General features: G+C 42.7%; 1 protein-coding gene and 1 non-coding gene across 2 annotated transcripts in view; one reads left to right on the top strand and one right to left on the bottom strand.

Moving 5' to 3' along the window:
- SLC5A8 (solute carrier family 5 member 8) overlaps positions 1–26,490 on the bottom strand; it is a 56,580-nt gene that overhangs the window by 16,893 nt on the left and 13,197 nt on the right. The window contains exons 4-9 of the mRNA XM_007538081.3: positions 17,495–17,562; positions 15,737–15,891; positions 12,225–12,365; positions 8,736–8,865; positions 6,451–6,539; positions 2,249–2,361 (exon numbers count right to left, since the gene is read on the bottom strand). Of these exons, the coding sequence (XP_007538143.1) occupies positions 2,249–2,361; positions 6,451–6,539; positions 8,736–8,865; positions 12,225–12,365; positions 15,737–15,891; positions 17,495–17,562 (696 nt within the window). The remainder of the gene's footprint in view (positions 1–2,248; positions 2,362–6,450; positions 6,540–8,735; positions 8,866–12,224; positions 12,366–15,736; positions 15,892–17,494; positions 17,563–26,490) is intronic.
- On the top strand, positions 4,207–4,337 carry LOC132539663 (small nucleolar RNA SNORA70). The gene has a single exon (XR_009550994.1). It is a non-coding gene; the product is annotated as a small nucleolar RNA SNORA70 (small nucleolar RNA).

The following is a 26,490-nucleotide window of genomic DNA, read 5'->3' as shown; positions in this document are numbered from 1 at the left end:
ACATTTACTGAAGAATTAATTTGAAGATTTTCATTCAGCAACTATTACCTAAAATCAGTCAATAAAATTACATTACACCCACACAGTCTCACATGTAAGAGACTCAATGTTCCTCCATCTCAAGACCCCAAAAAAGAAATTCAAAATACAGAAAAAATGAGCAGGAAATTTGCTCACAGAAATGAGTGCATCTTCACATCACGTCACATCTGACACGTTCGTGTACAGTACAGATGCACCTACTTGACTAAGTCTTGGAGAGTATATTTAGTGTTACTGTCCTAGGGCTACTCCAGTACTCACAGCTTGATAAGCCCTGGGCAAACCATCTGATTTAATGTGAGTAAGAAACCTTGCATTCGTTTTTCCTCAAGATGTTCTTGGTGCAATGACTTTATGTTTCTAAACCCCAATGTAAAGAATACCACCGACATATTTATCTTGAGTCTCTTCTACTTGTAGCTCCTGAATAATCATCTTGGAGGCTCTAAATATTCAACATTAGCAGAAACGCACTCAAGTCACCTGCCACATTCTCCCTCATGTCCTTCCTGTACTTGCCTCAGGACAATGCCTTCAAACAGCCCTTCAGAATGAGTGTCAGCCAAACAACCGCTGGACAGTGTGCTGCTCTGGTACATAGAGGGTCCAGTTCCGGCCCTGCTCCCACTGTCCTCAGGGAAGCCTGGACCCTGTGAGGCCCTCCCTGTATAAGGACTGTGCTGACCAACCGCACCACGGGCACCTGACTTTCCCTCTCTCCCTCTGTTTCTGTCTCTTTCTATCTGAAAAACTCAGCTTGGAACAGAGAGACCCAGGTGACTGAAAACAAAATTCAAAATGAAAGAGAACCTCACATATAATAACAGAGTTCATTTGTAATTACTGATTAGTAACTACCAAGAGAAACATTCCCTGAATACAGCTAGTGTCTCTTATTTCATATGCATTATTTCTAAAGGTCACATTACTCCTGCAAGGTAAATATTTTTGTTCCCAACGAATACACAGAAGCTTCAGTGAACTCCTATGCTTGCTCAAGTTAACAGCTAGTGAACTATGAGGAAAGAATGGGTCTGTCTGCCTTCAAAAGTGTCTATTCATTCTACCGAGCCACACAGTTGAGTCACCTACAGTAAGCCCCATCTAATGCAGCCTCACTCTCAAAGTATGCTCCAAGGGTTAAAGCCAGACATGTAATAAAATGATACAATAATATTTTAATTTGAAGTCACTGAAGAGTCTAAATTACTTATTTCAGGCTCCAGTCATGGCAACTATGTCCAGAGCTACTGTTCAAAATAGTGCATTGCCTACTGGGTTTTTTTTTTTTTTTGACGGGTTATGTTATTGTGTTAAGGCTCAAGTGTTTTTTAAGTTTTAAAAATGTTAGTCACTCTATTCAAAATCACATGTATTAAATGCATCAAAGTGAAGACTGAAGTAAACCAACTTGACTTCTTTGAGTCAGATATTAATTTTAAGACTTCTAGGTACTAAGAATCGTTAAATTTCCCCTTCTGTGCTGGTCTTAACCCCTAGTAAGGTTTATGTATGCCTTTTCTTTTTCAATTGTTGATGTCGTTGTTGGATAGGACAGAGAGAAATGGAGAGAGGAGGGGAAGACAGAGAAGGGGGAGAGAAAGACAGACACCTGCAGACCTGCTTCACCACCTGTGAAGCAACTCCCCTGCAGGTGGGGAGCCGGGGGCTTGAACCGGGATCCTTACGCCGGTCCTTGCGCTTCACGCCACGTGTGCTTAACCCGCTGCGCTACCGCCCGACTCCCTATGTATGGCTTTATTGACTGAGCAGTCTCCAGAGCAGTCTCAAAATAAGAAGGAAATCATATGTTCTGTTTCATCTGGGGGTACTCACTCACAGAAAAAGCATGGCTCCTGATCCCAAATGAAGTGTATTTCCTAAAACTATGAACCAGATTTACAAAGGAAAAGCTTTGATTTCTCTCCTGTGACTAAGAATTTTGACAAAGATTTGGAAAAGAAATCACATAGGAAAGGACAGCCAAAGAAGAAGTCTGGAAATTCTACTTTGTGGCCTCTTGGTAATTGAGAGGTTTTCTAAATCTCGACCACAACTTTGATCCCGACTATATTAAACAGAGGCATGTACACATGGTCATTCACTCCTGAGGCTCCTTCTCTGTATCTTCCACAGGAAAGAACTGCTACTGTCTCTCAAAAACCATCTCCAGAGTGAAAAGTAAACGGTGAAAAAGACAACTTACTCATTCCTTGGGAAATCCAAGAGAGAGACCTCTCTGAAAGCGATCTGAAGCGAGGTTTGATCAGATCCTCCACGGTCACTGCTGCTAAGGCGTTGATACTGGAGGACACAGTGCTGTAAAGGGGACGGGGCTTTAGATGTGTGATCTCTGAATTGTAATGACACTCAAATGGGAATGAGCAGGGTGAAACACATGGCTACTTCTGAAACATAAACAGATCCGACCACACTAGTTTCTATCGTTATCTTTCTGAAGTTGCTATTATTCAAGAACGATTCAGGATACACTCAAAGTGAGAAAGGACAGTGGAGGGCTGGCTCCATTGCACGATTGTTCAAGGTCTACAGGAAGGATCTACACAGATGATGAGACCTTATGGGATAACTGCTTTCAGCACAGTTTCCTGTACACGCAGAAAGGACTGCCGCAAGTCTTCACTAGCATACACATACATTTGCTCTAGGGTTAGAAAACCCTAGAGCAAATGTGGAATGCCCAGCGACAACTGAGTGGGTGAGACAGTTGTGGTTGAGCTCAGACCTACAGGGATGCAGAGGTCACACAGGCTCCTGCACTGAATATGGGCTCCAGATGAAATTGATGGGATTTTTCAGTTACTCATATTTATATACTTTTTCCATATTTGGGGACTATTCTCTTCCCTGATCCAGCTTTTGAGTCCTTTTCTTCCAACTCTGACACCATCTCCCCAGACCATACCTTTGGCATATCTGCATGCTAGCTGCCATTTTGGGCAAAAATCAGCAAAATTATGGACCCCCTGGAATATACCTAAAATAGACCTACTAGCTTTTTCAAAAATGGAGACCCCAAACCTCACCTGCTAAGACTTCTGCCTTTAGGTTTCTGATTATTAAACAATTTGTTCTGCTTTATATCTTAATTCTGTTTCAGTCACCAAATTGCTACCATGACACCAACCCTGACCTCCCTGGGCAGACGCCCTCACCCGTGTCCTGGAGCCTCCCCTCCTCAGAGCCCTGCCCCACTAGGGACAGACAGAGACAGGCTGGGGGTGTGGATCCGCCTGCCAACACCCATGTCCAGCGGAGAAGCAACGACAGAAGCCTGACCTCCCACCTTCTGCTCCCCATAAAGAATTTTGGTCCAGACTCCCAGAGGGTTAAAAAAAATAGGAAAACTTTCAGGGGAGGGGATGGGATACAGAACTCTGGTGATGGGAATTGTGAGGAACTGTACCCCTCTTACCCTGTGGTATTGTCAATATTTTTTATTTTATGAATAAAATTTTTAAAAATTGAAAAAGAAATAAAAAAAGATAGTTGTGGTCAAGTCCAGGATGGAATGCAGGTTGATGCGCATAATACAAAGTGCAAGGACCTGCACAACAATTCTGGTTCAAGCCCCCGGCTCCCCATCTGCAGGGGGGTCACTTCACAAATAGTGAAGCAGGACTGCAGATGTCTCTTTCTCTCACCCCATCTATCCTTCCTTCCTCTCTCAATTTCTCTCCGTTCCATCCAATAAAAAAAAATGGAAGAAATGTCTACCAGTAGCAGTGGATTTGTAATGCCAGCACCAAACCCAATGGCTAACCCTGGAGGAAAAAAAATGTTTCAACTTGGATGGAATTTGAAGCTAAGTAAGTATCTTGATGTTAAGTAAATGAGCCAGAGGAGGAGGAGGAAACTGAATTACCATATTCTTTGATGTCTCTTAAGAAAGGGAAAATAGAAGATGAAACCATTAGCTGTGACCTACTGCAACAGAACCAAGAACTCTAAAAGGGAGAAGGCTGAAAGAGGTCTGGAGACCTAGAACCCTGTGGTGAAGGACAAGGTAATGTGATGGAGGCTGGGTTTGCTGACACCTGTGTGAGGAAACACGACATTGTATGCTTCATGACTGATAAGTAAACACTTCTCCAATAGTTATTTTTTGTTGGTTCTTTCTATTATTACTTTATTTAAAAATATCTGCAGTCAATGAAGCTGACCGTGCTGCCCTCCCCATGGCGCCCCGTGTGCAGTGGCTGCCAACAGCAGCCGCCTGGCCGTGTGTGCAGCTGTTGCTTGTATAGCTGCTCTGAGGGGCCCTGGAGATAGCCTTCCTGCTCGGTGTTCATTTTATGCCCGACCTCCTGCCATCCCTAATCTTAGGCTCCAGACAGGGATGTGGGGTGCTTCTGGGAAGCCCCAGGGCACCGTGGCCAGAGTCCACATTGACCAGGTCATCATGTCCATCCTCACCGCACTGCAGAACAAGGAGCATGGGATTGAGGCCCTGTGCAGGGCCAAGTTCAAGTTCCCTGGACTCCAGAAGGTCCACATCTCCAAGAAGTGGGGCTTCACCACGTTTAACGCAGATGAATCTGAAGACATGGTGGCTGAAAAGCACCTCATCAGACAGCTGTGGAGTCAGATACATCCCCAACCATGGTCCCCTGGACAAGTGATGGGCCCTACACTCCTGAGAGCCTCAGAGGTGTCCCTTAATCAACTACAATAAATCAAGATCCTGCTTAAAATAAATAAAAAAATATCAACAAGACCATAGGATAAGAGGAGTACATTCCACACAGATCAGACTACAAGAGTTCCGTATCCCATTTCCTCCCTTGATAGCTTCCCTATTCTTTATCCATCTGGGAGCATGGACCCAAGGTAGTTATGGGGAGCAGAAGGTGGGGAATTCTGGCTTCTGTAATTGCTTCTCTGCTGGACATGGGCATTGGCAGGCAGACAGATCCACACTCCCAGCCTGTCCCTATGTTTCCTTAGCAATAAGTTTTTATTTTATTTTATTATATTATATTTTATTTCCTCCAGGATTATTGCTGGGGCTTGGTGCCTGCACTGTGAATCTACTGTTCCTGGAAGCTATTCCCCCCCTTTTGTTTCCCTTGTTGTTCATTGTTGTTATTATTACCATTGTTATTGGATAGGACAGAGAGAAATAGAGGAGGGGAAGACAGAGAGGGGGAGAGAAAGACAGACACCTGCAGACCTGCTTCACTGCCTATGAAGTGACTCCCCTGCAGGTGGGGAGCCAGGGGCTCAAACTGGGGTCCTTAAGCCAGTCCTTGTGCTTTACACCATGTGGGTTTAACGTGCTGCAATACTGCCCAGCTGCCATAAGTTATTTTTTTGCCTCCAGGGTTATTGCTGGGGCTCAGTGCCTGCACTACAAATGAATCCACTGCTCCTGGAGGCTATTTTTCCCCATTTTGTTGCCCGTGTTGTTGTGCTTATTGTAGTTGTTATTGTTGTCATAGCTGTTGTTGGATAGAACAGAGAAATGGAGAGAGGAGGGGAAGACAAACAGGAGAGAAAGAGAGACACCTGCAGACTTGCTCACCACCTGTGAAGTGACCTCCTACAGGTCGGGAGCTGGGGGCTCCAACTGGGATCCTTATACCAGCACTTGTGCTTTGAGCCATGTGCGCTTAATACTGCCCAACTCCCCCATAAGGTATTTTTTAAAGTAAAGAATTCCCTGAAGCAAATAAAGGGGGAAAGGACAATGGATAAATTCAATCACAAAGCAAGATTTTCTAGTGCAGTATGTAGTAGTCAGCACATAAATGGCAGATTTTGATGTGGAATCCTCACTTTATTTTATTTTTTTACTGTTGCAGTTTCTTTTTTATTGTATTAGTGATTTAATGTTGACTTACAAAACTACATGCCAACAGTGGTATAATTCTACCCTGTTCCCACCACCAGAGTTCTGAATCTTCAGCCTCCCCACGGCAATCCACACGTGGGCCAGCCATCATCTCTACAGCCATCTGTCACAGTTGTGCATAGTTGCCCCTTTTTCTTACAGGTCCTTTCCTCTCTCCCCTCCAAGCCACTCACGGACGCCATTACTACCGCCAAGTGTCTCTCTCTTTTCCCTCCTCTCTCCAGGTGCTGACAGAACTGGAGTTCAGAGCCCTCTTACTAGACATACATTTTAAACTACGACTATAGGCACTCTTTTTTTGATAAGCAGTAGAAGTTTCCATCAACTGGTGACCCAGCAGGGCGTGTGACAGTGAGCAGCAGAGACCAAGGTGGAGACTGGTGACAGCAGACAGCCCACAAAAACAAGAGTCATCTGACAGGAGACACTTGCAAGAGATCACTTACTTTGTTCCATGAGTGCCAATTCTCAAAATACCTACTCACACAGTTCCTGACAGGTAAACCACGTGCCATTTCAGTCAAAGTCCATACCTGAGGGTGCCACTGTAGGCACAGGCCACAAAAAGCCCAGGAACTCCGGGGTAGTCCTGCAGAATGTCCAGCACCAAGTAAGGCATGAGCTGAAAAACCCAAAGTGCACTCCTCAGTACTGCTGGCACTACTAAATGAAAGCCAACACTGCCTCACATATTTTGTGGTCGTCAAGAACTGTTGAGTTAATCTACACACACGAGAGTTCCAAATGCCAAAATTAAACAGGAAGAGCTAACACTGGAAACCATAACAAAAGCCTGAACATCCAGCTGTTAAGGGCTCAGTCCTGGAACTGGGCAGGTGTAGTTTTTGGCAGTTCTTTCTCTGATCTTTTCCCGTCTGTAAAACAGGTGTAGTGACACTAACTCAGAGAGCCACTATAAGATTTCAGTTAGCTGGGGAGGTACCTCAGTGGTAGATTAAAGGACTTGTCTGCCTCAGCCTCCAGAGACCACTAATTCAACCCCCCAACTTGCCTTACGCCAGAGCTGAGTGGTGTTCTGACCTCCGGCTCTCTCCTCCCTTCTTTCTCAAAACAAATCTTATGAAAAATACTATCAAAATAAATAAAATATTTAGTCTTCATGAGACAAACTATGGAAAGTAAACATTAAAAATCATAAAATAGTCTTTTAACTAGAGAGGGTGTGACAGACACTCCCTTCAAAGTAAACAGCTTTATTGGGCCCTTTAGGTACATGGGAGGAGTCATAAAGAGGACCCAGACTGAAACAGGGCTGAGGAACAGAGCTGGGGGAGCAGTGACACACCAGCACGTGCTCAGTCTGTCTTCATTCCAGTGAGCAATCTGGCACTCAGTTTACAAAGGAGATTTAGAAACAACTGTGGCAAGAGGTCTGAGAACAAGAGCTCTAGGCTCTGGAGTCAGATAGTCCTGGATTCAACCTCATTTTTGGAAAATGTTCACGGCATAGAGGGTGCAATTCAGCACTCTCTAGGAAGCCTGCCTGGGCTGAATCCCAACTCCAGACCTTCTAGCTGGTTACTTTTCTGGCATTGTGAGAGGTAACAGGGATAAAGCCGGCAAAGATCTTAGCACAGAAACACATCACATGGTACCCAATAAATCATCACTTACTAACTTCCTTATTCAAACATTGGGAGCCACACTGTTCCTTGTGAAGGACTTAGTTGTGCCTACAAAATGTCCTTCAGGGAGAGAGCTTGCCTGTTAGAACAGTGCATGTACCCAGGTCCAGGCCCCCGGCCACCACACCACAGCACCTGTACAGTGCTCACAGGTGATGGAGCAGTTCCATGGGTGTCTCTCTCTTCTCTCTCCTCCTCCTCCTCTTCTTCCTTCTTCTTCTTCTTTCTTTTTTCTGCTTCTTTCTCCTTCTCCTCCTTCTCCTTCTTCTTTTCCCTCTCCCTCTCCCTCTCCCTCTCCCTCTCCCTCTCCCTCTCCCTCTCCCTCTCCCTTGATCTGAAAAAAGGGAAAAAGAAAGAATCCACTAGGAGTGGTGGAGTCATGCAGGCATGAACAGAAAAAAAAAAAAAAAAACAACAATCTCCCTCTTTGTGGGATCAGAGACTATGTTTGGAAAGAAAAAACAATCCTGCAGTGTCATTGCTTGTGTTTCTGTTTCTTTCATTTTCTTTATGGGGACTGACTGATGGCTTACAGTACAGCTGCTGGCACACGGGTACAGTCCCCATCTCGCCAGGATAGGTGTCTGCAAAGCACTGTCTCCCCAGCTTAGGCCCTGCTCCGCCATCATGTTCCAGGACCTGAAAGGCCCGCTCCCCTAACCCCTCTCCCATCCTCCTTTCCCAGAGTCCTTTGCTTCGGTGCAGGACACCCAACTGGCCCAAGCTTTGAGTTTCCTCTAGAACAAAGCCGACCTGTGAGTCCTTTGCCTTCTTTTTTTCTACACAGATGCTTACATTTCTACCTTCAGCCTTAAACTACTCTTCTCTTGAATCTTTTTCCAGCTATTTCAATATTTTACTTTTATTTTATTTATTACCAGAGCACCACTTAGTTTTGGCTTATGGTGGTGCGGGGGGATCTCAGAGCCCCAGGCATGAGATTCTTTCTGCATAACCATTAGATATCTACCCCAACCTCAATATTTTACTTTTAAAGCCAGAATTTTTCATTCTTGCTACACCTGCTAAAATAAAGGACTGCAAAATGCTTTCTAGAAGTCATCCAAGGTTATACTGAGCTCACTCACTGTTTCCCTGGAAGAACATGAATACTTTGCTTGCGCAGATTAAGCTTTCACTAGTGCACACTTAGGAAAGACATGGTACTGAACCTGGTCAGGTGCAGACACTTTCTTGTCTGTCCAGGGATCGCAGTCATGGTACCGAGAGTATAAAGCCAGTCCACATAACACTGAGCAGGCGAGGATTAGCCAGAGTCCCAGAAGATTGATGTAGAGAGACCTGATAAAGAAGTGAAAATAAACCAGAAAACTTACAATTTATAAACCAAACTATATGGCCTTTTGATATCCATCTTCTGTCTCACTCTACTGGTTTAACCCTTATGCTTCTCTCAAATACCTTTGGATAATTAAGTTGCTTGCATCATGGAGAATAACTGTCTTGTATCTCATCAATTCTTGTCATACCAGCCCCCTACCATTAGGGCAAGCTGATCTTTAAGAAACCTGTAATTTCTGACATATTTCAATAATTCCCTTTGTCTGGTCTTCTATTTAACTCATGTCCACCTGCTAATAAACGAGACCTGAGACTTGAGATCTGAGGTCTGAGCGCGCTGCAGGTCTCACCGGTGTCTTTTACTTTGTGTCATCTCTTGCGTGAGCGAGAAAGAACCGGTCCGTTACCTTTCCCCTGGAGATCACCCCGCCAGAGACCCAACACTTGTAGAAATTAACAGTTTATAAGCTGCTAAAGACTGTTGACATCTACATAGCAGCTCATCAAACTTGCTTAAATGTGCCTTGTCTAACCATCCTCTGAGTATGAAAGACGAACTTCTAGACTGGTGCCAGATCACAGCCCTGCCCAATGTTTGGATTATAATACACAGTGTGTGCTCCAATCCCATGTGAAGTCTGGCAGTGATGTGGAGGCAGATCTAAGCGCGAGTCCTGGCTCCACTGTATGTGGTGGGCAGGTAAGCTAGGCTCTCCAGTCCTCAGGTTCTGTAGGCTTGCTGCGCACTAAGCAGGGGCACCACTGGAGCTCCAGAACCTGCGGTTTCTTTGCTTACAACTGTAGATAGCAACACTTACCTCACAGAGATATAAAAAAAAAACAACAAACTGTCATAAGCACAAGGCTTGGCATGTGGCAAACACTGAGAAATGATAGCTATTGGCATTATTTTTGCAAATGTCGTTGAATGCTGTCTTAAGAACTAAATGTTTCACTAAGATGACTGACCCCTCCCACACTCACACCTAGTGGCATGATAGTGGAGACCCTGATGAGTTGCCCCAGGTTGGGGAGAGGAGGTAACAGCCCCACATCATGCCTCCTTCCCCAGGTAGCCCACATTCAAGACTACTGAAGAAAAGGTTGAACAGCCCACCCTGCATCCGCAAAGGGGACAAGTCTGAAGTCGTCCTAGTGATCTCTGCAGGGGCTGCACTAAAGTCCAGTTTCACCCTCTAACCTCTCCTGCTTCCTCCAGGTGAGGAGCCAATAACCCTGGCAACTAGCCACCACTTCAGTTTGCATTCAGGAGAGCTCACCCCATAGGACACTGCTAGGGAGAGAGCCTTTTATGCTGAACTGACTGAATCTCCCACAAAGCTAGTGTATGTTTAGGTAATGTCTAAAAGATGAGTAATTATGCTCTGTCTTCAAATCATCAGGTAACCTGCCCATTCTCCTGCTCAAATACTTCCTTTGCTCCTGAGTGGAGCACTTCCCAAGTAGTTTTAGTTGACTTTAATGCTACCCAAGTAGATTTATCAACAACTGATGTTGTTTCTGCTTAATTAGTGTCAGCATTCTTGATTTTCTGGTCAATACCCAAACTTTCCTTAAACCCAATGTTATAAAAGCAGAAATGATTGTAGTAAGCTCAGGGAGTGTGGTTTGACAAAAAGTCCACTGGGCTATTCTGAAGGAAATCAATTCTTACTTAAAAAGTTTTCTCCTCCTCCTTCCTCCTATTCTCCCTCCTCCTCCCCCCAATCCCCCCAATCCCTCCTACCCCCCCTCCTCCTTCTTCCTCCTCCTCTGTCTTCCTCCTCCCTCCCTCTTCCTCCTCTTCCTTTGATGGAGGGAAGGTTAATGGACTACAGTGCAGTTGTTGCTGAGACATGGGCACAATTTCTCATCCTCCCACGATGGCTGTTACTTAGGTGGTAAACTGAATGTTGGGCTCCCAAGAAACAGAGAATGCTTTGCGCACAATAACTTCGGGATATCACCAACTCTAGTGTGGACTTAAAGCCAAATAGATCATTAAATGTATAAATTGCATTATTTTACGATTCCTTAAAATACCAGAGCCCCAAGCTCACCCCATACATGGTTACTGTGCACAATCCATGTAGGTCTGTCACTGTGGAGTTTTTGAAAGACATGATGTTCACATCAATTTACTTTTAGTGTGTTGAGTTGTGACATATATTTCACATTATCCTTTAAATAAAAACAGAAAGCTCACTCTTATTCCTGTCCTAAACACTGTGTGACCTTTAGTTTTGTAAATATATATATATATATATATGTAATTTCAAAGCCCCTGAATGTATGTGACCCAAATCAGCTTCATTTATTATCACGTGAGGTGGTGGCCACCAAACTGACTGGAGGTCTCAAGAAAGGCTTGCAAGCCAGTCTGTACTTTCGCTCAAGTCAAGGGGACTTAAGAATTCTCTGATATGTCATCCTTCTGGCCTGTGGGCTTTGTTCAAATCACTCTACCTTTCAAGAATATCCTCCTTCTTCACCTAATCACCTATGATCACTCTGCAGGACCTCCCTAACTGACAGGAATCACTCACCCATCCCCTGCCTTAGATCCCAGGATTTTAGGTGGGGGACAATCATTCACACTTGCGGGTCTCCTACCATGCGAGTGCCAAATGTAGCATTTCATAATTGCTCCCTGAGGTCTACAGTACTTCTCATGCCCATCTGACAAGTCTAGGAACTGAAGCTTACAGAGATGAATCCACTTGGCCAGGATCACTCACACAAGTGTCAGAGCAGAGTCATAACATCATGGAGGTGTCTGAAAACAACACACCAGGCACATCTGGCAATATGATGCTCTGGAATATTCTCTCTGTGGTTATATTGGTGTTTTGGGTTTTTTTTTTTGTAACTATTATACTGCTCTAGTGTCACTTTGTACACATCTTTCTAGCTTGCTCTAGTGTCACTTTGTATACTTTCTAGCTTGCTCTAGTGTCACTTTGTACACATCTTTCTACCTTGCTCTAGTGTCACTTTGTACACATCTTTCTAACTTGCTCTAGTGTCACTTTGTACACATCTTTCTAAATCGATGTTAAATCTCTTCATGACAGGAGCTGGATATTTATACTTTCTATTCCCTATTGCTCCTCATGTAAGCAGATGTACATTAAAAACTTACTTAACATGCTTTGTGTTGCCTAATAATTCATGTGAGTGTTTGCAAATATCCAATTTGAAATATAAATTACTACTGTGCTCCACTTGATCTTTTTGTAGGTAATTGCACATCTCTTGGAATTTCATAATGCAAAAGACATAAACTTAGCAAAACTGAACTAGTTTCCAGAAAGACAGTTGATGGTTATTAATAACTCAGATAACACACTTAGACTTACAGTTTTGCCTGGAATCTGCTTTTACAGGAAATGTATCTCTGCACTTGTGACTGGTTGACACCATAGATGCTGGTCCATGTGAAGGTCCCTCCTATAATAATTGTCCAGAATGTGTGCCTTTGCAAGGGGTTAGGGTCAAAACTAAATGGAAAGAAAGAGAAGACACTTCTGAACTACTGGCAGAGGACTCCACATAAATCTTAATATTTTTGAAGCAACCAATGTATTACTATGGAAGTACACAAACACAGAACTATTCACAAATTTATTTAGAAACATAAACTTCTAACTGAAATATAAACATTCCTAACTCAAGTTCAGCAAAATAAAATAGATGTTTTCAGAGATTTAGAGATTCTGGGTGGGACTGAGGCCACTGAATGTTGTAAACATCCAAACACTTGTAAAAATTATTCTACCGGGAGTCGGGCTGTAGCGCAGCAGGCTAAGCGCAGGTGGCGCAAAGCACAAGGACCGGCATAAGGATCCCGGTTCGAGCCCCCGGCTCCCCACCTGCAGGGGAAGTTGCTTCACAGGCGGTGAAGTAGGTCTGCAGGTGTCTGTCTTTCTCTCCCCCTCTCTGTCTTCCCCTCCTCTCTCCATTTCTCTCTGTCCTATCCAACAACGACAACAACAATAATAACTACAACAATAAAACAACAAGGGCAACAAAAGGGAATAAATAAATAAAATAAATATTAAAAAAAATTATTCTACCATGATGTTAGGTAATTGCTGTTTAGCAAAGTCTGCCATACTATAATCATTAAAAAGCATGAAATGCGGAGAGGAGAGAAAGTCCCATGTGCATACACGTCTGTGTATGAAATCTTACTTCTAGTACATTTATAGTCATAGTCCTTTGTGAGGCTCAAGAAGCTAGTCAATTCATGTGCTACAGTTACCAAGTCATCTGAAGCACGAGTTCTTAAGACAGGGTGTACACAGGGTAAATGCTAACAATTAAAAGTTGCTTTATGACATGTACTTAAACCTAAAGTGTAATTACAAAGAAAATTCAACCTCCCTACTTGGTACATCTTTCAACCCTTCTTTATTTTTTCCTTATTGGGGGGATTAATGGTTTATAGTCAACAGTAAAATAAAATAGCTTATACATGTGTAACATTTCTCAGTTTTCCACATAACAATTCAGCCCCCACTAGGTCCTCCTCTGGCACCATGTTCCAGGACCTGAGCCCTTCCACCCACCCCATAGTCTTTCCTGCAACACACCAAACTTTTAAGCCTTCTTAATAAACAAATGATTTTGTTCATCTCTAACAAAGTGAGCTTGGAAATTTTCTGAAAATTTGATTTTCATGAACTTTCTAAAGATTATGAAGTTGTGCAAATCCCTGTAAAATATTACATTTTAGGCTTGTTGGAGTGTCCTCTTTTTAGACAAATTACGGTATTTCTATGGAAATACAATAGTTTAATATCAAAGTCTAAGACTCTTAAGGGTATGACCCTTTCTCATCAACTTAGCTAGTGAAAATCAAGAGCCAGAAGGGTTTTGGTTATTTACCTAATGGAAAGAAGCAAAGAAAAAAGGTTAGGGTACCTAATTCAGTGGTTTTAAGCCTTATAGAATACACATCCCAACTACAGACCATAAAAGATAACTCATCAACTCCAACCAGAGCAGATGTTTTGCACAATGTAGTCTCAAAACAGAATAGCAAGAGATAGACAATAAAACTTTTCAGTACGTCTTAGTGGTTGATGGGCTTTAAAGTAAAGGTCACACATTACATAATCTAATTTTTGAGAATCTTTTGTTTTTTCGAATCTCCCCTTAATGTAGACGTCTGTTCAGTGCTGCAGAGCAAGCACCCTCTGTGACGTGGTCTGCAGCAGATAGCTTGGCTCCACCTCCTCTTCCTTTAGCCTGACCTCCTGGAGATCTGGGAGCAACAAGTCCTCCTGAGCATCACAGTCTGTGTCTGTTTCCCTCCCTTTTCTGGTAACGACAACCCAGCTTTGATTTGTGAAAAATTTTCTCCATTAAACAGTCAAATCATCGTGCTCCGCCCTAGTTAAGGGATAGGATCACGCCAAGTTAGGTCCATTAACGGCTCTTCCACAGAACCTTGACATAGTAGGGAAAAATTATAAGATAGCCTGACTTGATTTGTATTTCAATCCAGCAAGTAAAACACTGACTCTGTCTAGTTTCTGAATGTTAGCCCCTATTTTCAGAAAACCAAAAGGGACACACCAAGTGCAAAATGAGGTTTTGATCTTCTTGCCAGTGATTCCAGTTTACTTGTCTCATAGGAAGGCTGCTTATATCTAAAAAGAAAATAATAGTCCAGTGGCCCAAAACGTGGTGTCACTGGGCTTTCAGGCATGAGATCCAGAGTTCAATCTCTGGCATTGCATGTAACAGAGTGGTACTCTAGGATCCAGCCAGCCAGCCAGCCAGCCACTCACTCACTCACTCACTCACTCACTCACTCACTCACTCACTCATATTCTCTCTTTTCCCTTTCTAGCCCATTAATAAATAAGTTTTTTAAAAAACAATCCATGTTGAAAATGTCCAAGTACATGATTAACACTACTGATGCAGAAGGGGAGGTGGTTTAAATATTCTTTGAGATTCTGTGATTATACCTGATGCAAATATCTGTTGGCATTAGTCTCCCTTTGGGAAAAAAAGCAAATCTTCCATATTATAATCTGAACTGAACAGCTGCTTAAGACAAGTTTCATCTTGTGCTATACTCACAAATGAAGACACAGCCATAAATTATCTATGTATTATATGTTGATTACTGTATGATGCATGGTATGTAGGATCTATGTATTATATAATGATTACTGTATAATGTAATATCTATACATGCATGTGACTATATAAGTTGTAACATAGTAAATATTGCCAGGACAACATCAAAAGAGAAATTCTCTAGACTGTTACTTACCTAAGAATTATCTAATGGAATCACTGTCTTGTTTAATATTTGTATCATCTTATATTGGACAGAGATAGAAATTGAGAGGAAGAGAAGACGGAGAAAGGGAGACACCTGCAGCCCTGCTTTACCACTCATGAAACTTTCCTCCACATGTGGGGACCAAGGGCTTTAACCTGGGTCCTTGTGCACTGTAATATGTGCACTCAACCAGGTGCACCATCACTTGCCCCCATGGAATTACTGTCATTGACTGTTTTTCTCTTAAGATGTTTCCTTTCCTTTTCTCTCTCTCCGTGATCTGTTCCCATCACTCTTACCCTTCAGTATATTTCAGACTTTGAAACCTAGCAGGAAATACTTATTCTATTAATCACTTCTCAGGAAGAAGCCACACCATCTAAGGACCATGCAACTGAAAGTGACTTGACAATCTAAAGTATAGACTTTTTGAAAGCCCTTTATACATTGCCAACTTCAATTTTTAGTATTCTGCCCTTGATTTATTTTCCAAACTTATTATTTCAATAGAGTGTTGATTTTTACCCAAGAAGAGTGCTTTATTACCCAAAGTAAATATTAACTTACTTCCAGAAATTTAATCTTCCCCCTTTATAGGCATCATTTATAATCGTGTTGATTCCACCTTGAACCAGTGTAGCCTGTATAATCACAGATGCAAATCCAGCCACCATGATGCCAACTTGAAAAACATCTGTCCAGATAACTGCTTTAAGACCACCCTTTTGAGGGGAAAAGTATATTAGGACTTGTGCTTTTACCAAACACTATTTAACATCGTCATGCTTATTCAACATACAGGAGAAAAAAGCAACAAAAATGCAGATGTTGGCCAAGAAATACACATGAAATCAGAATGTGAGAATCTGTGGAATTTCTGATAGTGATATTTAAACAAGCCTTCAAACAAAAGCAGAGGCAAAGATGCAAGGTCCTGCCAGCAGAGGAAGAAACGCAGACAAAAGAAAAGAGATCAAAGTACGTGTGCCATGTAAATCCAGATATTAATTCCGGGGTCAAGTAGCGTGGGATGGGGAGTGCCGAGAAGGCAGTTTAGAACCAAGTTTCCAAAGATACCACCGACTGTATCTTACAGGAAGGACAAGAGCCAGCCAGTGTGCACCAGCGGTCCCCTCAGCTACTAGAGGATTCAAGTTGCTTTGCATGAACCACTGCAATATGCTCTCCAAGTGCTCCTCTCTGGGACCTGGGACCTTGTCTGAGCCAAGCCCTCCTAGGGATCCTGTTTTCTAAAAGGTCTGACAAGACTGATGACCACACCGTCCTGATTGTTACACACTGTGACTGTCACTCTTTTTAAAAACACTGTCATCAGAGGTATCACTATGGCCTGGTGCTGCCACTACAAATCCACAGCTCCCAGAGGCCAGCTCTCTCCTGCTTCCTCTCCCTCCCCCCTCCCCTCCCTCTAACCCTCTCCCCTCCCTCTCTTCCCTCCCTCTCTCTCAGTCTCCCCCTTCTCCCTCCCTCCCTCTCTCACTCCCTCTCCTTCCTTCTTCCTCCCTCTCCTTACCTCTCTCCCCCTCTCCTTCTCCCTCACTCTCTCCCTTCTTCTTTCCCCCACTCTCTCTCTTTCCCTTCCTCTTCTTCTCCCTCCCTCTCTCCCTCCACCCTGCTCCTCCCTCTCCCACTTCCTATCTCTTTCCCTTTTCCTCCCTCCCTCTCTCTCCCTCTCCTTCCATCTCCCCCCTCCTCTCTCCCCATTCCTCTCCCTTTCCCTTTCTCTCCCTCCCTCCCTTACTCTCCCTCCCTCTCTCCCCCTCTCTCTATATTTATTCCATTATATTAATCAGGACAGAGAGAAATAAAGAAGGGGAAAGGGAGATATAAGGGAAAAAGAAAGACACCCACAGACTGGCTTGTGAAGCATAACCCCTGCAGAAGGAAGCAGAGACTCAAGCCCAGGCCCTTGCTCACGGTAATGTGTACCACCACCCGGTCACCATGACAGTCACTCCTTGAAGGCTATGGGAAGCTTATCAGGTCTCTAACCTCAGGAGTAACATGAGCATAGACATGGCCCCATGTGGTGTGCAAGTCTCATCACAACAGCAAACATGAGTTAAGAGGCAAGATCAGGGAACACTGAGTGATCTAGATGAAAGGAGAGAGTCCCTTGTGAGCTCTACTCTGTAAAGAACCAGATTCTGCCCAAATGGAATATCCCTTCCAACAGTGGCACTGTAGATGATGGGAGCAGAGCGGGAGGTGTGTGAAAGCCCAGTCTGCAGCACACAAGCATTGGCGTTTTCAGTTTTGCAAGGCAAGTGGTACAGAGAAGGGAGAATGATGCTCTTGACATACCAACGTGCAGTAGAATGTGCAGACCACCCCTGTTGCTACTACTGCACCCCATAGGTCAAATCCTGTGACTGTGGGAGAAAAGAAAACAAGGGCACAGCTGTGAGACATGCATCAAGTACCTTCTGGATAACCGTCAGGAGAAAGCGCCCACGGTGACCTCTGTGCTCCTATGCCTAGAAGCAGACCCCAACCTGTAACATATTGCCCAGGCAAATGGAGAGTGGACCAGTGTTTCATGAGTTAGACAGAGCTGGTTTAAGCTCTGAGTAACCATATAAAGATCAGCACTGGCTAGGTTAAATATATGAAAAGATATTCAGATTGCCAAATCAAGACATTGTTCGATGTTAAAGAGTTGGTTGTCCAGACTGAATGGGGTTGACACAAATGCACTATCTTGATAGTTTTTGAAAGATAAGATGCTCCTGTTACTAAGATGGGTTCAGGCTAGAAGAAAATTCATATAATCTGCTACCCAGGAAGTGGAGAAGCTTATTACACTTTTCAAATGAGAAGGTAACACTGTCTGTTCCCAAATCTGACTATTTTAGATGAAATGATCTTTCAGAGATAGAGGCAGACAAGAGAAGGAAACATACACAGACTATGAGGGAAAACACAGCTGCTGTTTTCCACAGATTAGATGATGTGCAGAAAGTTCAAAAGCAATAACACAACATTATTCTGGAACTAATAAGCAATTGTAGCAGTGTTGCAAGGTACAAAGTCATTATTACAGCAGTCGATGATTATATACATACATATATGAACAAGTGGAATTGTATTGAAAAGTTATGATCATAACATCACTTACATTAGTACCTACCCCACCCAACATAATAGTACTTAGGTATACATCTGACATATATATGGAAAACTGAAAACACAGATGATGAAGGATATTAAAGAAGAACTAAATAGATGGAGAAATAAATCTTACTTATGGACAGGAAGACTCAATATGGAAGATGATAGTTATCGCCAATTTTACCTACAGCTTACAAGCAATCAAATTAAAAATGCCAATAAAGTAGTGTGTGTATATAAAAAACTATTTTTATTATGTTTTACCAGAGCACTGCTAAGCTCTGGCTTGTGGTGGTATGGGGGATTGAACCTGGGATTATAGAGCCTCAGGCATGAGAGTTTGTTTGCATAACCATTATGCTACCTAGCCCTGCCCCTAATTTTATTTTTTAAGTTTATTTTTTGGATAGAGACAAAGAAAAATCAAGAGGAAAGGGGGAGAAAGATAGGGAGAGAGAGAGACACCTGCAGACCTGCTTCAGCTTTCCTCCTACAACTGGGGACTTGGAGCTTGAACCCAGATCCTTGCATGTTGTGATGTGTGCAGTCAACCAGGTGCTACCATGGGGCCCAAAAAACTGATTTTAAAAGTCATTTGAGAAAACAATCCAGCAATTTCTTTTATTTTTTCTTAACTTTTTAAAAATGTGTTCTTTAATTTTTAATGTTTTATTTATTATTGTATAGAGACAGAGAGAAATTGAGAGGGAAAGAGAGAGGGAGAGAGAAAGAGAGACACCTGCAGCCCTGCTTCACCACTCATGAAGCTCTCCCCCTGCAGGTGGGGACCAGGGGCTCGTACCTGGATCCTTGCGTATTGCAGTGTGCGTGCTTAACCAAGTGCGTCACCGCCTGGCCCCTCTAGCAATTTCTTTTAAATCCAAGAAATGCTTTTTATGCTTCCATAAAAAGCAGTAACTGCACTATTTGACAATTAACTCAAAGAAGTTAGAAATTTATGTCCACACAAAAACGTACACAAATGTTCATGGCAGCTTAATTCCTAACTGCTAGATGTCGGAAACAGCTGAGATGTCCTCTGAATGAGTGGATGGGTAAACTACAGAACATCCAGACAATGGACCATTGTCTACAATGGACCATAGTACTAAAATGTCATGAGCTGCCAAATCATGAAAAGTACTTTAAAAGGTACTTTAAATCCACCTTTCCAAAAGGAAGGGGAACAAAAGAGGGACCAACTTTGAAAGGCTACATACATGCATGACTCTCACTATATACTGTTTGGGGAAGGTAGAATCATGGAAACAAAAAGACCTGTGGATGCTTAGAGGTGAGGAAAGGCAGGAGGAGTGACTAGGCACAGGCTGAGGAGCTTTCAAGCAGGGAGAATCTGTATGCTGCTGTGACGGTGGGCACATCCTCATACGTTTGTCAAACCCACTGATGTCCACCACTGGAGTGAGTGCTAAGCTGAAGTGTGAGCTGTGGGTAATTCTGCTGTGTCAGTGTAGACTCGTCCTTGGGAGCACAGGCACGGCACGGATGAGCAGTGCTGATGGCAGGAGGTGTGGCACAGGCAGGGCACAAGGGAACCATGCTTTCTTCTCGGTTTGTAGTAAATCTAAAAGCGTGAGTGTCCTTTGGTGGAAGAGGATGGGTTGGTGGAAGCTGAGCTGTGACTGCACCTCTCTCAGAACCATGTTCCTCAATAAGGGGATATCGAAGTTGAAAAAGTCATTAAAAGTTTGAAAATCACAAACAGAAAAAGCAATGACAAATGAGAAAGACACACAGGGAAGTAGAGTAAAACGACTGATGCGAGACTTCTCTAAAAATGATCTATTTGAAGCCATGGACGTGCTCCACTTAATTATAAACATTAAATTTACAGAAGAAATGCCTAAAAATCAAAGTGAAATAAATGAATCTAGCTGTGTATCAATTTAATGGTATAAGCAAACACAAATTAAACATGTCAAGATATTTTAACATGACAATGTAATATACATCCTTACAGGTACACAGTGTAAGAACTGCAAAGAAATACATGTTAACTGTGTGACTGTACTACTAGTAACAATAGTGTAGCTTCTAGTCAACACTACTGTGTCAGTGATCCCCAACTCTGCACATTACAATCACCAGAGCAAACCTGTGAAATCCCAGTGACTGAGACACTCAGCAGACCAATGAGCTCAGAGAGCCACAGGGAATAAGAGCAAGGTATCAGTATTAAAAAAAATTCCCAGGTGAGCCCACTGTGCAGTCATGGTTGAGAAATAAGTAATATATTTATTTATGTATTTTTATATATACATGGATGATTTCAAAATATTCTGATTTGTTATTTAATAAAATTATATATATGTATGATTATTAAAATAATCTCATTTGTTATTTAAAAAATCATTTCAGAGGGACCAGATGGTGGCACACCTGACTGAGTATCCATGTTACAAAGCACAGAAGCCCAGGTTCAAGCCCCAAGTTCCCACATGCAGGGCTGGTGGGAAACTTCACTAGCAATGTGGTAGTGCTGCAGCCCCCCCCTCTTTCCTTCTATGTCCCCTCATTTTTCCTCCATCCTATCAAATAAAAATTAATTTAGGGGTCAGGTGGTGGCACACCTGGTTGAGTGCACATGTTACAATGCACAAGCTTTGTGAGTGGTGAAGCAGGGCTGCAGAGGTGTCTCTCTGCCTCTCTCCCTCTCTAGCTCCCCTCTCTCCTCTTGATTTTTGGCTGTCTCTATCCAATAAATAAAGATAATATTAAAAATAAAAACAGCTAATTAAAAGACAATTCAGCATAAAATAAGAGGAAATACATAATCAAGTAAGTTAGGCAAATACCCTGTAGTCCTAAATTTGGATTTTTAAAATGTGTAAATACTAGTACATTCTGTCTTTTAACCACAGCACTGCTCAGCTCTGGCTTCTGGTGATACCAGGAATTAAACCTTGGGCCTCAGAGCCTGTGACATGAAAGTCTTTTGCATAACTACTCTTTTACCTCCCTACACTGCATCCCACACTAGCTTTAGCAGCTACTCTTCATTTTTCTTTTTTTTTTTTTTTAATCTTTAGTCATTATTGGATAGAGACAGAGAAATTGAGAGGGAAGGGGGGGAGAGAGAGAGGAGGAGACAGAAAGCCACCTGCAGCCCTGCTCCACCACTCACGAAGCTTCCCCCTGCAAGTCCCTACTTGCACAAGGGGCTTGAACCTGGGTCCTTGAGCACTGTCATGTGTACACTTAACCAGGTGCACCACCACCCTCTTCATTTTTCTTTAATGGTTATCTTCCAGTCAACTGAAAAGACCAAGGAATAATGACCAACTCATTAGCAATAAATATCCTTAATAATTATATTGTGGTGTCAAAAGACAATTTTTCCCTAAAGAAAATAACTGATACCAGTAATGAGCCATGACATTTTCTAAGATGACCAAAACCTCTCGCCATAGCAGAAAACAAGCTAGCTATTAAACACCACTGAGGCTAAGTCAAAGGATTCAAGGGGCAAATTAAGGAGACTCCTAGTAGATAAAAATGAGATAAGATCATTGATAAAAATTAATAGCCACAACATCATAAGACATAATGTTTAACTGTATGACTTCCTTAAATGTCTCAATTATCTATGAAGAATAACAGTGAGCCAACGTCTTATTAACAAAGTTGACAAACAGCAGTGGGAAAATGACTCAGCTAGTGGACATGGGGTTTGCACACATGTGTGTCAGTGTTCTGGCTTCTCTCTCCCTCACTTGTGAAACTATCATGTGAAATAGATAAAACAAATCTTCAAAAATGTCTTATTATTAAGCCAATAAAGAAAGGAAATCTATTACCCTTTCTTTCCTATGAGCTATATTCCAGGGCAACAAACTATTACCCAAAGGCACCATTGATACCTATGGAAATCGGTACTCAGCTGTTACATAATACACATTTCTTTTAAAAGTAAATGAATGTTCAGCAAGATAAACCACATCTGTATTGTGAAACAGCTCTCCATAAATTTGAAAGAATAGAATCATACTTCTCTCACCAAAGCAGTAATAACTTAGAAACCAGTACCAAAATGTTGTCAGAAAATTACTAAGTAACTAAAAATTAAGCAGTACACTTCTAAATAACACAGGGGCCGGGGCCCTGAAAGAATTTCAAACTGAAGGGTATTTGACCTGCATGGAGGTCAGTGGTCAGTAGTACACTTCGTGCACTCATTGCCATGTGGGCCTGGTAAAGCCGCGAGTCCCCACATGTGGGGGAGTTCATGAGAGCTGGAACAGTGCTTCAGATGTCTATCTTTCTCTGTGTTTCTGTTTCTTCCTGAAAGAAACAAGAAAAAAAATGACTATCTGGCTGTCATGCAGGCACCAAGCCCCAGAGACAACTCTGTGGCACAAAGAAATCACTGGGGGCACAGTGCAAGCCACACCATAGGAGTGTTTACAGAGCAACCAAAGAGGCCAGGAGATACTCTACCAGTGGGATGTACCTGTCAACCCCCATCATCATATAGAAGCTTTCAAAGGGAAAGCTTTGAAGTGACAGAGCTATACTAGCGTCTCTCTCCTCTCTCTGACTCTCCTCTTTATCTCTCTGACCCTCTCTGTTTCTCATCTACCGTCAAAAAAGAAAGGACAGCCCACCAGTAGTAGCAGTGGAACTATGCAGACATAAAGTCCCAGTGGTAACCTAGAGAGTAAACAAAAACAGAAGCCAATGGTCAATGAGATTGAGTCAGCAGACATGTAAATCTTAATATCTAATACACATTTTAAATGAACAATGAAAGTTTCCACCACAAGAAGCCAGAAAATGTAAAGCCAACGTAAGTAGAAGAAAAGGAACAATGAATCAAACTGCACAAAGTAATTATACAGAAACTAAAGCAAGTCAACAAAGTCAAAAATTGAGTCTTAGAACGAAAATTAAATTTAAGTAAAGAGCTAGCAGAACATAGCAAGGGAGAAAAGAAAGTGGTGAAGCAGGGCTACAGGACTCTCTGTCTCTCTCCCTCTCTATCTGTACCTCCCTCTCCATTTCTGTCTCTATCCAATGATAAATAAATTAAAATATTTTTAAAAGTTATTTGATCAGTGTTAGCTATGATTTGAAGAGACATCATTATGATACTAAAACAATTAAAGAATAACTAGAAGACATTATGAATTATGCCAATGAATTTAACAGATAAAATGAACTGATCCCCTAAAAATACAACAGTTCACCAAAACTGGCCCAGTAAAAGCTAGAAGTATATGTATAGGGGAGATAGCATAATGGTTATGCAAAGAACTCTCACGCCTGAGACTCCAAAGTCCCAGATTCAGTCCCCCACACCAAAATAAGTGAGAGCTAAGCAGTGCTCAGGTAAGGAAGGAAGGAAGGAAGGAAGGAAGGAAGGAAGGAAGGAAGGAAGGGGGGGAGGGAAGAAGAAAGAGAGAAAAAGGAAGAAAAGGAAAAACTAGAAGTATGAATAAATTCATATTTATCTAAGAAATTTAATTTAGAGGTCAAATGTTATATATAACGTCAAAACACATCAGGTTCAAATGCCAAGCTTTTAAGAGACACTAACACTTTTAGACAAATTCTCTCAGAAAATAGAAAAGGGAACACTTTGTAAATTATTATTATATTTATTTATTATTGGATAGAGACAGAGAACTGAGAGAGATGGGGAAGAGAGACAGAGACCCTTGCAGGCCTGCTTCACCACTCGTGAAGTTTCCCTGCAGGAGGAGACTGAGGGCTTGACCTGGGCTCCGGTGTACTGCTGCATAAGCACTCAACCAGGTGCACCCCAAATTATGTAGGAAACCAGCAGACCTATGCAGTAACCCTGAAAAAGGCATTATAGGAAAAGCAGACCTCAGGTCAAATTCCCCATAGGCTGTCAAACTAAGTAAACTGTTAGTAAAACAACTTTTAAAATGTAAAAAGGTTACTACTGAGTGGTACCTACACCAGAATGGAAAATCAGTTTAACATGAGAAAAATAATGTGGTTTCTCACATTGAGAATATAAAAAGTCATAAGGACTAGGAAAGTACTGAAATTGTCTCTACTCACAAACACCAGGAGAATCTTAAGGGACTGTTAAAAAAAAAAACACATTTTCATAAGCAAATCTAGCAAATTCTCATGGGAGCTCCATACACAAAAGTCAATTGTATCTTTATATTCTTGCAACGAGTAACTAGAAAACTATGTGAAAACACACCATTTTCATGGCAATAAAAGCATCGACTATTCAGAAACACCTAAGGAGCATTAAACGATCTCAATACAGCAACTATAGGAACTTTCTGAGAAAAGCTTCAAGATCTGTGAAAGCGGGCAGGTGCCAAGCACAGTTCCACATTCTCCCAAGGACGGGTTCAGCACACTGACAACAAAGTGCTCTGCTCCCAAGGACGGGCTCAGCACATTGACCACAGTGGAGTCCTCTGCTCCCAAGGACGGGCTCAGCACACTGACCACAGCGGAGTCCTCTGCTCCCAAGGACGGGCTGCTCAGCACACTGACAACAGTGGAGTCCTCTGCTCCCAAGGACGGGCTCAGCACACTGACCACAGTGGAGTCCTCTGCTCCCAAGGACGGGCTCAGCACACTGACCACAGCAGAGTCCTCTGCTCCCAAGGACTGGCTCAGCACACTGACAACAGCAGAGTCCTCTGCTCCCAAGGACGGGCTCAGCACACTGACCACAGCAGAGTCCTCTGCTCCCAAGGACTGGCTCAGCACACTGACAACAGTGGAGTCCTCTGCTCCCAAGGACGGGCTCAGCACACTGACCACAGCAGAGTCCTCTGCTCCCAAGGACTGGCTCAACACACTGACAACAGCGGAGTCCTCTGCTCACAAGGACGGGCTCAGCACACTGACCACAGCAGAGTCCTCTGCTCCCAAGGACGGGCTCAGCACACTGACCACAGCGGAGTCCTCTGGTCACAAGGACTGGCTCAGCCCACCTACAACAGCGGAGTTTTCTGCTCCAAGGACTGGCTCAGCACACTGACCACAGCGGAGTCCTCTGCTTCTTTTTTCCCCAGAACTGCACTTTAAAACCACTGAGCCAACTGCTTTGACTACACGTGGAGCCAACAGGTACGTTCCTGAGTTCTAAGTGGATGAAAAATGTGCCATGTGTATAATCCTGAGATGGAACATACTCCATATTCAGAATCTGAGAGCACGTTGTATATGGAATTCCCTTCTGCAATCATACTGCCTATTTCATAAACTAGGTGATGCCCACCAACTATCCATGTATCCATGATGAAATCAGGACAGGAGAGATAGCGGAGGCTTTCATTTTATATTCCTCTGGGACTTTGCACTATCTTCTCATCACAGAGTCCCATTAGAGTCCACCTGCTCATGCCACAGTAAACTGTCAGAGATAAGCTCCCTTCTAAATGATAAGGGATTAAAGCAGGTGGGGCTTCCCAGAAGGCTCCTGAGGCTATGGCTACCATGCAGCTTTCCTTCAACAATCAAGCCCGTTTTACTGTACATATCTGTTGGTATGCTTTTAAAAACCCCTTCTGTTTCATTTGGTTTAAACCCCCCCTGCTTAACACTGCATTCTATTTACATAACCACTGTATTCTATTTACATAACCACTGACATCTATTTACATAAATCACTTTTTCATTTACTTTTTCTTTTTTTTTTCATAAAGCATCACCTTCCCTCCAGGACATTGGTGGTTTAGTGATAGAATTCTCACCTGCTCCACCCCCTCTCCTTGTCACACCCTGATCCTCTCCTTGTCACACCCGGATTTTCACCAGTCACTTTTCTCTCCACCCTCTCTGCGTCACATCCTGTTCACACCCTACTTGGGAAGTATATATAAAGACAACATTGTTCGTTTTAGTTGGTTGTTAGTTTAGTCTAGCTTGGTATAGATTGTGCTGCGTCCTGCATGAATAAAGAGATACTGCGTACAGCTCAACCATGAGTCCCTGGTCGTCTGTCTCCTGTCAGTGAAGCTCAGCCTGACACATATCCACTGAAATCTAGTGTGTGCTGACACATTCATCAGCATTTTTCATATAGTTGTTTGTACAGATACTACCATCACCTGCCCCTATGTTGCCAGAAGCTGTCTATTTTAATGTGTTTTCTTGCATTTTGAACCACATTGGAAGTGAGGAGAAGAAAACTTCTTTCCCTACCAGATCTTACAATAGAAAAATAT

Source organism: Erinaceus europaeus, chromosome 7, assembly GCF_950295315.1.
Source record: "Erinaceus europaeus chromosome 7, mEriEur2.1, whole genome shotgun sequence".
Taxonomy (NCBI): Eukaryota; Metazoa; Chordata; class Mammalia; order Eulipotyphla; family Erinaceidae; genus Erinaceus; species Erinaceus europaeus.
This window is presented reverse-complemented; position numbering and strand designations above follow the sequence as displayed.